Raw genomic sequence first — 12516 nt, 5'->3', positions numbered from 1 at the left:
GTTTTACGAAGTTGAGAGCACCCCACTAACTGCTGGAGAAGATGCAACGTTTAGCTCAGATAATAGTCTTTGCCCTCACAGGGCCTAGAGATGGTCTGGAATTGGGGATAAAACACAAAATTCCATGAAGGAAATATACAGCAGGAAAAAGTAAGTGCAATAGTTGTAAAACAAAGTGCCAATGTGAGGTCTGATGGGGAAGGTGGTGGCTATCTACCAGGGGAATTAGAGCCAGCTTCACGGGAAAAGGTAGCATTTGCCTTGGGATTTAAAAACTGGGTAGGGATCCAAGAGGTAGTGAGGGAGAGATGTTCCAAGCTTAGTAGAAATCTCCTCTAATGAATTTAAGATGCAATCCAATAGGATGCAAATTTTAGGGAATATATTATGTATAGAAGGCATTGAAGTGGGAGGGTATGGAAAAATGATTAGTTTCTTGTTCATATGACTATAGATGTGTGTCTTAAAATTACATGACTTTTAAAAGAATTTGGCCAGATGTTATCTCATTTTATCATTATATACTCACATAAAATAGCAGACCAGGTATTATATCCATTTTGTAGTTGTAAATTTTGAGGCTTTGAGAAATTGTGACCTGTCTAATGTCTTATGGCTAGTGTATCAAGGAAATGAGACTAAAATAGCTCAGTGCCCTTTGCCCTCTGTCATATTGCCTTTCACAAGCCAGTTTAAAAATGAGTTTTTGGAACATAGCCAAGTTGTAAACTGGGCACATCTCTACTCATATATGTCAGTTACTTAATTTTCAGTGTTATTTTAAAATAAAATCAGTCGCTATCCACTAAAGGCTCATAGAGTTCCTGGCATTGTGCTAGGTGCTGATCCTTATTGTGCAGTTACAATTGAAATTGCTTACTCACTGTTATTTCCTCAACATATCCCTGTGAGGGAAAGGAATGATCACTGTCCTTCTTTATAAAGATGAGCCCTACTTTGTAAAAGCTAATGTACACATAATAATAATAATACATGAATTTATGAAATAGATAAATTAGCAGTAACTATTTTATAAAAGGAATCAGCATAGGTACCCTTTAAATAATTAACTTCCTTAGTACATTTAAAATAGAACTAAATTTACAAGAATTAAATTTTTAGTCATACAAAATAGTACCTCGTTTGGAGCCAGGAGATCTGGATTTGAATCTTGATCTTTCCACTTAGTAGCTGTGTGATGACAGACAAGTCTCTTCACTTATCTTTGGCTTAATTCCTTTATTGTACCAGTGGATAACTCATACCTGCATTAACTCCCACAAATCTTGTGTGATGATCAAATAATATCATAGACTTTGTAAACTGTAAAGTGCTATATGAATGTTATCTATATTATTGTTATTATACTTTAGTACTTCAAGGATCTGTAATTTGATACATGTGTTCATATCCCATTTACAGATGTGTATCACAGTTCCCCTGTGCCTTAGTATATGGTTAAGAAGTTAACTGTGGCCAAACAAGTTCCCCTAGTAGTAACTTTCTGGTAGGGGGCAGCTAGGTGGTGCAGTGGATAGAGCACTCAGTGCAGGAGTCAGGAGGACCTGAGTTGAAATCTCACCTCAGACACTTGACACTCACCGTGTGACCTTGGACAAGTCACTTAACCCCAATTGCCTCATCCTGGGTCATCTCCAGTCATCCTGATGAATATCTGGTCACTGGATTCAGATGGCTCTGGAAGAGAAGTGAGGCTGGTGACCTGCACAGCCCTCCCTCACTCAAAAACAAAGTCAAGTGCAAGTCATGTCATCATTTCTCTGATGGCATGGTCTTCGGCAATGAAGGACAAACACACACACACAAACTTTCTGGTCATGAGCTTCTTTGAATTTAGCTAGACTACTTATCAGATGTCAGATGCGTAGTCTGTCATTCCAACCATAAGATGATTACCTTATCTCTACATGGGATAATAGAGTAGGACCTTAATGGATGGTGATAATGACAATAATACTTATATGAAAAAGACATGTATGCAAGAATTAGCATGGGGTGTGAATATGGAGAGGCAGCATTGGGTAGTGGATAGCTGACCAACTTCAGAGTCATGAACACCTATGTTCAAGCCCCACGCCTGAGATCTTCTGACTTTGTGATCCTGAACAATTCAGTTATCTCAGAGGTGGGCCTTCTGATCTGTATTGATGAGGAAGCTTCCCCATGGGGATTACCTATACCAATGAAATCTCAGGTCTGGTTAAAAAAATACATCTGCAGAAACTGAGGGAAAGTCTGCATAGGAAGTCATTAATAGATTTAGAAATTTATATTCTATTTCCTGAAAGCTTTTTAGTTACTTGGTTGGTGTTCAGTCACTTTCAGTTGTGTCTGACTCTTCATGACCCTATTTGGGGTTTTCTTGGCAAAGATACTGGAATGGTTTGCCATTTCCTTCTTTAGCTTATTTGACATATGAGGAAACTGAGGCAAATAGGGTTAAGAGACCTGTCCGGGGTCACACAACTAGTAAGTGTCTGAGGCCAGATTTGAATTAGGGAAAATAAGTCTTCTTTATTCTAGGCCCAGCACTCTATCCACTGTACCACCTAGCTCCCACCTTTTTTACACCTATTTTACATACCTTTGAGCTGAAAGTTTTAGTTACTAAAACCTTTTAAATCACAATATGTCTCTTACAGATTCTGTTCTTACTATTTTGTGGTATAGTAATAATAGTAATTATAATAATTGTAATAATAATTAATGAAACCTAATATCTTTTTTTAGGTACTAAAAACAGCAGAGATATGTCTGATGGTACGCCTGTAACAAAGATTGACACACCAAGGTTAGCCAATTTTCTCCGGGCTGCTTGTCAGGTATAGTCAATGTTCTACAAATGCTTATATGTATAATATATGGGGAAAGGTTAAATATCTGGGCTGTCTATGTTGCCTAAGACAAAGCACAATAAAAATGATGATCAGAATAGTATATTTTAAATATTTATGTATTCATGACACTGTTCAAATTACTCTTTACATTTTGTATGTTTACAATAAAGTAAAATGCCAAATTTTCCAGCAATCTATTTGTTTTGTATGTTCTGAAATGTTAGACAGGCATGCATACAGCATAGTGCATTATTTGTAGCAAATAAACATAGTAATGAAACGAAAAGAAGACAGTCGTACTTTGTTATTTCATGCCTTATAGTTATGGGAATATGGATAAACTATGGTGAAATCTTCAATAAAATATAACCGCATAAAATAAAGTAACCACTAGTAGAACACATTTACTTCAGTGATCTAGCCCCATTGTCGTAAAGGATTTTATTGTAAATTTTACATTTACAAAATGTATTCATTTTGGAGATTTTACAAGTTTTGATATGTGTTTTCTGGTTATGCCAGGTCTTGCTTAGTTTCTTGGTGAGGTCAAGGAGACAATGAAATTGAGGCTTGGGTGACCTAAAGAGGTCAGAGGGGTTATAGTAGAATATTGAAGGAGGAAGGTAAAAGCATAATAGGTCGTCTTGGGGATGGAGTACTTGGTCTTACTCTTACCCCTTTGTTCTTTACCTCCCACATCAATTCCATCACTACATTGTATCGTTTTTTTTCCCCAGATGTATCTCAGATTCATTCTTTCGTTTTGTACCATTTCTCAACTAAATTATTCAATTAGTCTTCTAAACAGGCCTTTTTGATTCTGAGGTTTTTCTTTTCCAATCCATTCTGCATATTGCCAGATTAATATTCCTAAAGCATTGAATGAGTGGAAAATGTTAATTATACTTTCTGTATGCAAAGCACTGGGGATACAATTAGGAAAGCCAGTTTTAGCTTTAGGAAAGCTCTTTTCCAAGAGCTAACAGGCTAATGGGAGATACAACACATATGGGAGGTTTCATCTGTAGATCAGATAGAAAGGCTCAGGGGTTCTTATGGTGCAGTAGTAAAGCAGATTGTTTTAATTATGATATTTCCTAGCATAAGAATTTATAGTAGGGCCCCATTATCTACCATTTCATTTCTCTGCTAAGCTTTCAAGACCATCATAATCTAGTCCCATTCTGCCTATCCACCTTATCTCTTTCTTCCTGTGCTATAATTTTTAGAGGACACTGCTCAATGAGAAATATGTGTTCGAATCTAAGGCAACCGTTCAATATCACAATAATCCAAGTTTATGTTTCAACTGTGCCAAAGAGACCAAAGTTGATCAGGTCTATGAAGACCTACAATGTCTTCTAGAAATATCATCAAAAAAAGAGGTTACATTCATCATAAAGGATCAGAATGCTAAAGTAGGAAATCAAAAGATAATTGAAATAACAGGCAAGTTTGGTCTTGGAGTAGAGAATGAAGCAGGCTAGAGCCTAAGAGAGTTTTGTCAAGATAACTTGCTGGTTATTTCAAACACTCTTTTTCAACAACCCAGAAGGCCATTCTATACATGGTCAGTATCACCAGATGGTCAGAATCAAAATCAGATTGATTACATACCATGCAGCCAAAGGTGGAGAAACTCTGTGTAGTCGGTTAAAACAAAACCTGGTGCTAAATGTGATTCAGATCATTAACTTTTTATTGCAAAATTCAGACTTAAATTGAAGAAAATAGGGAAATCCATCAGTTCATATGTCGTTGTTGTTAAGTTGTTCAGTTGTGTCTGACTCTTCATGACCCCTTGGAGCACACCAGACCCTTCTGTCCTCCACTATCTCCCAAAGTTTGTCCAAACGCATGTTCATTGCTTCCATGATGCCAGCAATCCATCTTATCATTCTCCTTTTGCATTCAGTCTTTGCAACACCAGGGTCTTTTTCAGTGAGTCTTGTCTTCTCATTATGTGGCCAGAGTGTTTAAGCTTCAGCTTTAATATCTGTCCTTCCAATAAATAGTCTGAATTGATTTCTTCAGATATTGACTGATTTGTTCTTGCCATCAAAGGACCCTCAGAAGTCTTCCCTAGCACCACAATTTAAAAGTATCTATTCAGTAGTGCTCAACTTTTCTTATAGTCCAACTCTTACAGCCATACATAACTACCAGAAAAACCATAGCTTTGACTATCTAGACCTTTGTCAGCTAGGTGATGTCTCTGCTTTTTAGTATGCTGTTCAGACTTGCCATTTCCAAGGAGCAAGAGTCTTTTAATTTCATGGGTATAGCTGCCATCTACAGTGGTTTTTGAACTCAGGAATATAAAATCTGGCACTGCCTCCATTTCTTGAACTTTTTCTTTGGGATATTTTTTGTCACTGCCTGCTATACAATATTGTGAAGCTCTGTTCATAGTTCTTCAGGTACTCTATCTACCAGATCTAATCCCTTAAATCTGTTCATCACTTCTACGTTGTATTCATAAAGAATTTTATTTAGATCATTAAAAAAAATCCCCTTCCCCACAAAAGAGGAAAAAAGTAAAATGACTGTGTGATGAGGCTTTACAAATAGCTGAGGCAAGAAGGAGAAAGGGAAAGACTCACCTAACTGAATGCAGAATTCCAGAAAATAGCAAGGAGAGATAAGAAAGTTCTTAAAAGAGTAATGCAGACAAATAGAAGAAAACAATAGAATGGGAAAGACAAGAGACCTCTTCAAGAAAATTAGAGATATCAAAGGAACATTCATGCAAAAATGGGTATAATAAATGACAAATATGGTAGGGACTTAATAGAAGGAGAAGAGATTAAGAAGGGGTGGCAAATTCCGAAGGACTTTTGATGAAAAATGCAATCCTCATCCAGAGGAAGAATTGATGAAGTCTGAATGCATGCTTGTACGTGTGTAGCCATCTCAGTGAGGGGAGAAGAGAAGGAGAGAATTTGGAACTCAGAAAAATTTTTACATTAATGTAAAAAAGTATCTTTACGTATAATTGGGAAAAAATTAAAATTAAAAAAAGAAGAGATGGTAAGAATATATAGATCTATACAAGAAAGATCTTAACATCATAGATCTATACAAGAAAGATCTTAACATCATTGATTACCATGATAGTGTGGTTCCTGATCTAGAGCCAAATATCCTGGAGAATGAAGTCAGGTGAAACTTAGGAAGCATTGCTATTTTAAAATTTTAAAAGATGATGCTTTTAAAGTGCTGTACTCAGTATACCAGCAAAGTGGAAAATGCAGCAGTGGCCACTGGATTGGAAAAGATACAGTTTAATATCCCAGTCCTAAAGGAGGGCAATGCCAAAGAATGTTCAGATGATCAAGCAATTGCACTCATTTTATATGCCAGCAAGGTTATTCTTAAGATTCTGTAAGCTAGGCTTTGGCAAGATGTGAAATGAGAATTACCAGAAACACAGGCTGGTTTTTGAAGAGGCAGAGGAACTAGAGGTCAAATTGCCAACATTCACTGGACTATACAGAAAACAAGGGAGTTTCAGAAAAAAAAAAACCCATCTACTTCTGCTTCATTGACTACATGTAAGCCTTTGACAATATGAATCACAGGAAAATGTGGCAAATCTTCAGAGATGGGAATACTAGATCATTTTGCTTATCTCTTGAGGAACTTATATCCCAGTCAAGAAGCCACAGTTAGAATTGAATGTGGAACAACTGGTTCAGTAGGCATTCAAGAAGGTTGTATATGTGTCACCTTGTTTGTCACATCATGAGAAATGCCAGGCTGGATGAATCAAAAAGCTGGAAATAAAGTTGCCATGAGAAATATCCATCAGTGATGCAGATGCTGCTATTTTGATGGTAGAAATGAAGAAGAATTAAAAAGTCTCTTGATGAGGGTGAAAGAGGAGAGTGTAAAAGTTTGTTTGAAGCCTAACATTGAAAAAACTAAGATCATAGCAGTTGATCCCATCACTTCAAGCAAATTGCGTATTGTTTGTCCTTCATTCTCAAAGAGGACCATGACATTGGGGAGATGATGATGTGACTTGCAGTTGACTTGAATTTGAGTGAGGGAGGACTGGGCGGAATTGCCAGCCTTACTTTCTCCTGAGCCACCTGGGTCCAGTGGCTAGATATCGATCAGGACGACTGGAGAGGGTCCAGAATGCAGTGGGAGACCTTGGCCCTTTTAAGCTAAGGTCTTTCCAGGTTCTCATTTGGGTGAGGCCACAGCCCATTCAATGAATAAGCTTCTTTAAGAACTGAGTCCAGGGATGGTCCCTTTAATTAAAAAAAAAAGAATGGGAAGAGAAAACCCTCAGGGTTACTGGTGGAAGGAGAAAGCAATTTCTGGCAAATAGAAGGAGAAGAAAAGGAAGCAGTGCCAGATCTTATACTTTTGGGCTCAAAGGTTACTGCAGATAGTGACTACAGCCATGAAATTAAAAGGCACTTGCTCCTTGGAAGGAAAGCTAGGGCAAATCTGGAGAGCATACTAAAAAGCAGACAAAGGGCTAGATAGTCAAAACTATGGTTTTTCCAGTAGTAATGTATGCCTGTGAGGGTTGGATTATAAAGAAAGTTGGGTGCCACCGAACCAATGCTTTTGAATTATGGTACTGGATAAGATTTCTGAAGAGTTCCTTGTACAGCAAGAAGATCAAATTAGTCAGTATTTAAAGAAATCAATTCAGACTTGTGTTTGTCCTTCATTCTCAAAGAGGTGCATGACATCAACTTGAAGTTGACATTGATTTGAGGGAGGGAGGGCTATGTAAGGTCACAATTCAGATTGTTATTGGAAGGACAGATACTGAAACTGAAGCTTTGTAGGCCACATAACGTGAAAATTGGAAAAGATCCTGATGGTGGGAAAGAGTGAAGCCAAAAGGAGGAGGGGAGAAAAGAGGATAAGATGGATAGATAGTGTAATGGAAGCAATGACCATGAGCTTGGACAGACTTTGGGAGATAGTGGAGGATAGAAAGGTCTGGTGTGCTTGGGGTCACAAAGAGTTGGACATGACTGAATGAATGAGTGAGGAAACCCCTCTTAACAGTATAGACTAGTCACTGTTCTGCAACTTGTAGTCTTATAGAGTTGCCTAGGATACTGAGAGTTGTTAAAAGTCTTCTGTGTTTTGACCACCATTTTAGGGATTGGCAAAGATACAAAATAAGTCAGACATGGTATCTAACCACATGGAACTTAGCTCATGGTTTAACTCACTTCTTCAAAGGAGGACTTTGTTGTATGTTCTTTAACCAAAAAATTAAATAAATAAGACATGGTATCTAATCACAGAAGCTTATAGTCTAGTAGGAGAATAAGACACATATTCTAAAACTATGCTATAATACATGATAAATGAGGGATATAATAACTTAAGTGCTCTGGAAAGTTTGAAAAGAGGATGGTCATTTCTCAGTGATCCATGGAGGCAAATGTTTGATTGTGAAATGACCACTGATTAATAATATCTTATCATATCTCAACTTTTCTCTTTAAATGACAACCATCTCTAAAATATTGATGTGAAAATATAGCATTTGTTGTATTCAGATATAAATAACAAAAGGTGCATGACATTTTTTTTCACCTTCCAGTTCACTTCAGAGCAGACAAGACCCTGTTTTTTCTTCAGCTTTTTCAGACTAGAAATGTTATTTTTAGCAATTCAATCAAATTCAACAAATATTGACTACGTACCACATGCCGAGCTCTGTGTTAAGCATTGGGGACAATATTCAGTTGAAGTAAGATGGTTCCTATTTTTTTAACGGAGATAACATTGAAATAGGAAGATAAGCTATATAGGTTGATCATCATAATAAAATATGACAAGACAAGTCAAGTACACTAGAGTGCTACAAAGCAAATGTTATATTAATTACAGCAAGTTCTCCTGTAATAAAATAATTTAAATAGCCTACAGAGGTTGTTATAATATTGCAGTCATTTTAAATCAACTTCAGCTACTCTCCAGAAAAGTAGAAATTAACTTTTTAAATACTTGGACCGATTTAACTATTGGAATAAGCTTTTAGCCAACAAATTTTCAGGGTGGAAAAAAGCAAAATAATTTTCAAAGAAAAGTCAATAAGTGTGAAAATTCCATATTTAAAGCATAATAATTCTTTGTATTGGACAGGTGATTGCTGTATTACTTGAGGAAGATCGTGCTGCAACTGAACCCAGTTGGAATCTCAGGTCTCAAGAAAATGCCCTTAATATTAGTGAAAGCTGTGCCCAGATGAACACTAACCTCCCATTCCTACAAAGTAAGACTTTATTATGTATCTTCATCTAAAAGCCTTAAGTGATATGGTCAGTCAGTGATGAATGGTTTAGGAACCAAGCACATTGACTTTGGAGAACAGATGACTTTAGTGGTGCCAGAGGGGGACATTTCATAGCTGTCTTTAAGTATTTGAAAAGCTGTTCTGTGGAAAGAGGGGTTCATTTTATTCTGGATAGCTCCAGAAGGCAGAAAATAATAACAACTGATGAAAGGCAGATTTTTGCTTAGTATAAGGAAGATTTTTCACATTTCTATTTTGCATATGCCTAAACAGTTTAGGCATATGCAAAATAGAAATGTGAATTACATGATTTTTATTATTATACAGAATTGAAGTTTATAAACAGAAGAAAGGCCTTAAGAAAGTTCTAATTCCAGAGGGAAATTTGTAGAGTTATTAGATTGGGGATCATCTGAAACAATCCTGTCATTTTACAGATTAGGAAACTGAGAGCAGGGTGTGAAATGAAGTGCCTGTTGCTGTAGGGATAATTCAGAGCAGACACAAGATTAGAACCCACATCTGACTCTTCCTCATGCACTCCTTTTGTACCACATGTGCCATATCTTAGCACACGATCTTTCGTGTCACTTGAGATCTCTTCCAGTTACAGTACACTGAGATTCCGTGAAAGCACAGTACCCCACACGATGACTTATCTATATATTTTTGGGAGATGATAGTGTCAGAAACTTGCCTGACTTGGAACAGTTTATAACTAATGAAGTTTTTCTTTTTAAACAAAATTTCAGGCCAGCTGAAGTGCTTGCTCTATTAAATTGTGGATAGTCACTTATTAAAAGTTTTATTTCCTGATCAAACCTGTTTGAATGTAGTAAGTGCCATGTGCTTAAGAATTATTTTGGTTTGCTCTTTTTATCCCCAGTGCTTACCACAGTACCTTGTATATAGTTAATGGCTTAATAGATGTTTTCTGAATTGATTTGGATTGAACACAGTAGAAAAAAAGCATAATACTTTATTCAACCATACTAAAACAGCTACAGTTAGATCATAAACATTGAACTTTTCACCATTTTGATATTTTAAGTTAGCTTTGATTTAATAGAGATTTTATTTCAGCTACTTACTTTTCATTTGAATGATTTTTTTCCTTCATTTCTTCCCTAGATCGAAAAGTGTCCTCTTTACATGTTTCTCAAATTCAGAGACAGACTTTAGTTTCTGTTCATGAGTTACCTGAAAAGCCATTCTCTGATATACTGGATAAAAGATATATTCTCTGCGTATGGGATATTTGGCAGCCTTCCAGCCCTCAGAAAGTTTTAATCTGTGAATCAAAGGTATAGTTAAAGATTGATCTTTTCAGTCTGGAAACTATATACTTAATGGCTAAAAGGATGGGGGTGGAGGGCTTTGTAATTCATTGATTTAGATGTGACTTGATAAGAAACAGGAGCGGAAAAGAAAGAAAAAGTCATGATAATAAAGAGCATCAGTGAACATTTTAAAAAGGAAGAAGAGAGTGTTTTTGAAAAAGTTTGCATTTTTTTGTTAAGACACTTAAGATATAAAAGATGACTTTCAGTGTCTCACTGGTTGTCTGCTTCATCAGCTTACTAATGAAGTAGAATGATGGTCCCTCTCCTCAGTGCTTTGACTCAGGAAAACCTATTTTGTTCTATTATTGGAAGAAGTGATTGTCTGAAGGGAATGCTTGTGGTCAAGCAAGATTATTTGAAAAGTTTAAGTTTCGAACTTGAGAAGAATATTTTTCAAACTGACTATGGTCTTATAGCCTTCTGTTTTATTCTCTTATTTGGTTTGGACTATGGCTACTCTGTACATTAATATCTTTAGACCTTTTGGGGGGAAAAAAAACTAGTGTTTTTGCTACTATTGTAATTAAGAAGGCTATGGATTTTCCCTTGAAAATGATCAATTTAAGAACTTTTTTGCCCACTTATTGGTATTTGCTTTGGCGATCCTCAGGGTACTTTTGAAGAGTCAGTCAGTCAAGAAACATTTATTATGTCCATGCCAGACCTTGTAGTGACTGCTGAAAGTACTAAGAAAGGCAAAAGGTAGTCCCTGCTCTCAGCAGGCTCACAGTATAACAGGAGGGACCATATATAACCAGCTATGTACAAACAAACTACATAGAGGACAAACTAGAGATAATCAACAGAGGGGAGAATTAAGAATTAAAACTAAGGGGATCAGGAAAGTTTTCCTATAGAAGGTGAGAATTTAACTGGAACTTGAAGGAAGCCAGAGAAGCCAGGAGGCGGAGATGAGGATGGAGGGCATTCCAAGCATGGGGGATAACCATTGAAAATGTCTAGTGTTGGAAGATAGAGTCTTCTGCAAAGAATAGCAAGGAAGCCAGTGTCACTAGTTTGCAGAGTATGTAAAGGGGTAGAGATATAAGTTGTAAGAAGACTAGCAAAGTCTGGAGGAGGTTTTGAAGGGCATGCTGTTTCTCAAGGTCTGGGTTGAGAATAGGGAAATTTTTAAATTATTTTGCTCCTTCTGTCTCTTTTCTTCCAACCTAGAGCTCCTGCCCAAGGCTGTGGATAAGATTAATTTCTTTAGAAATTTGTTGTCAGGGATTGAAAATATATTCCGTAATGCAGTACTTAATATAAATAAAATGGTGGGGATGGGAAAAGGGAAGTCAAATCAATTGAATAAGAAGAGGCTAATGCAGAAGTTTCTGCAGCTCAGCAAAAAACAAGTGTTGTATTTGTTTTGTAATTGTGGTCTTAGAACAATTAAAAGAGTTTCTTTTCTTGGCTTTCTTGAAAGGTCATGTGCTGCTGTTTTAGCCCTTTTAAAGCAATTTTACTGTTTGCTGGAACAATTCATGGTTCAGTAGTTTTGTGGGATCTACGAGAGGACTCCAGGATGCATCACTACGTGAAATTAAAAGATTGTATTTGGACATTTAGGACAGCAACATTTTCTACTGGTCAGTAGTCTCTGTTTTCTTTTCAAGAAATGGTGTACATACATATACACACATATACACACATATACTTATATACACATATATCACTATACGATTACTGTAGTTTATATGTGTCTTTATACTATATATAATATGTATTTTAAAGTTAAACTTATTTACCAGTGTTCAGTCAAATTTACTTACAAACTGTGTCTTAGAATGTGAAGAAGTAAAGACAATGAATGTAAACTTTTTTCTAGGAGTTTGAAAAGTAAAAAGAATTGTTTTTTAAAAAATAGTATTTTTTTTCCCCACTTATATGTAAAAACAATGTTTTACATTCATTTAAAAAAAATTAAATTCCAAATTTTCTCTCTCCCTCCCTTGCTTCCCTCCCTTCTTCCTGAGGATGGTAAGCAGGTTGATATAGGTTATACATGTTCAGTCATGCAAAACATCTTACCATT

General features: G+C 36.3%; 1 protein-coding gene across 4 annotated transcripts in view; it reads left to right on the top strand.

Moving 5' to 3' along the window:
* Positions 1–12516, top strand: part of DYNC2I1 (dynein 2 intermediate chain 1) — a 100746-nt gene that overhangs the window by 54112 nt on the left and 34118 nt on the right. For all 4 annotated transcript variants that reach the window (XM_072652071.1, XM_072652073.1, XM_072652072.1 and 1 more), the window contains 4 exons: positions 2752–2843; positions 8988–9117; positions 10270–10442; positions 11908–12070. In XM_072652071.1, coding sequence (XP_072508172.1) covers positions 2752–2843; positions 8988–9117; positions 10270–10442; positions 11908–12070 — 558 coding nt within the window. The remainder of the gene's footprint in view (positions 1–2751; positions 2844–8987; positions 9118–10269; positions 10443–11907; positions 12071–12516) is intronic.

Source organism: Notamacropus eugenii, chromosome 3, assembly GCF_028372415.1.
Source record: "Notamacropus eugenii isolate mMacEug1 chromosome 3, mMacEug1.pri_v2, whole genome shotgun sequence".
Taxonomy (NCBI): Eukaryota; Metazoa; Chordata; class Mammalia; order Diprotodontia; family Macropodidae; genus Notamacropus; species Notamacropus eugenii.
Note: the sequence above shows the minus strand (reverse complement) of the source record. Positions and strands in the feature narration are given on the sequence as shown.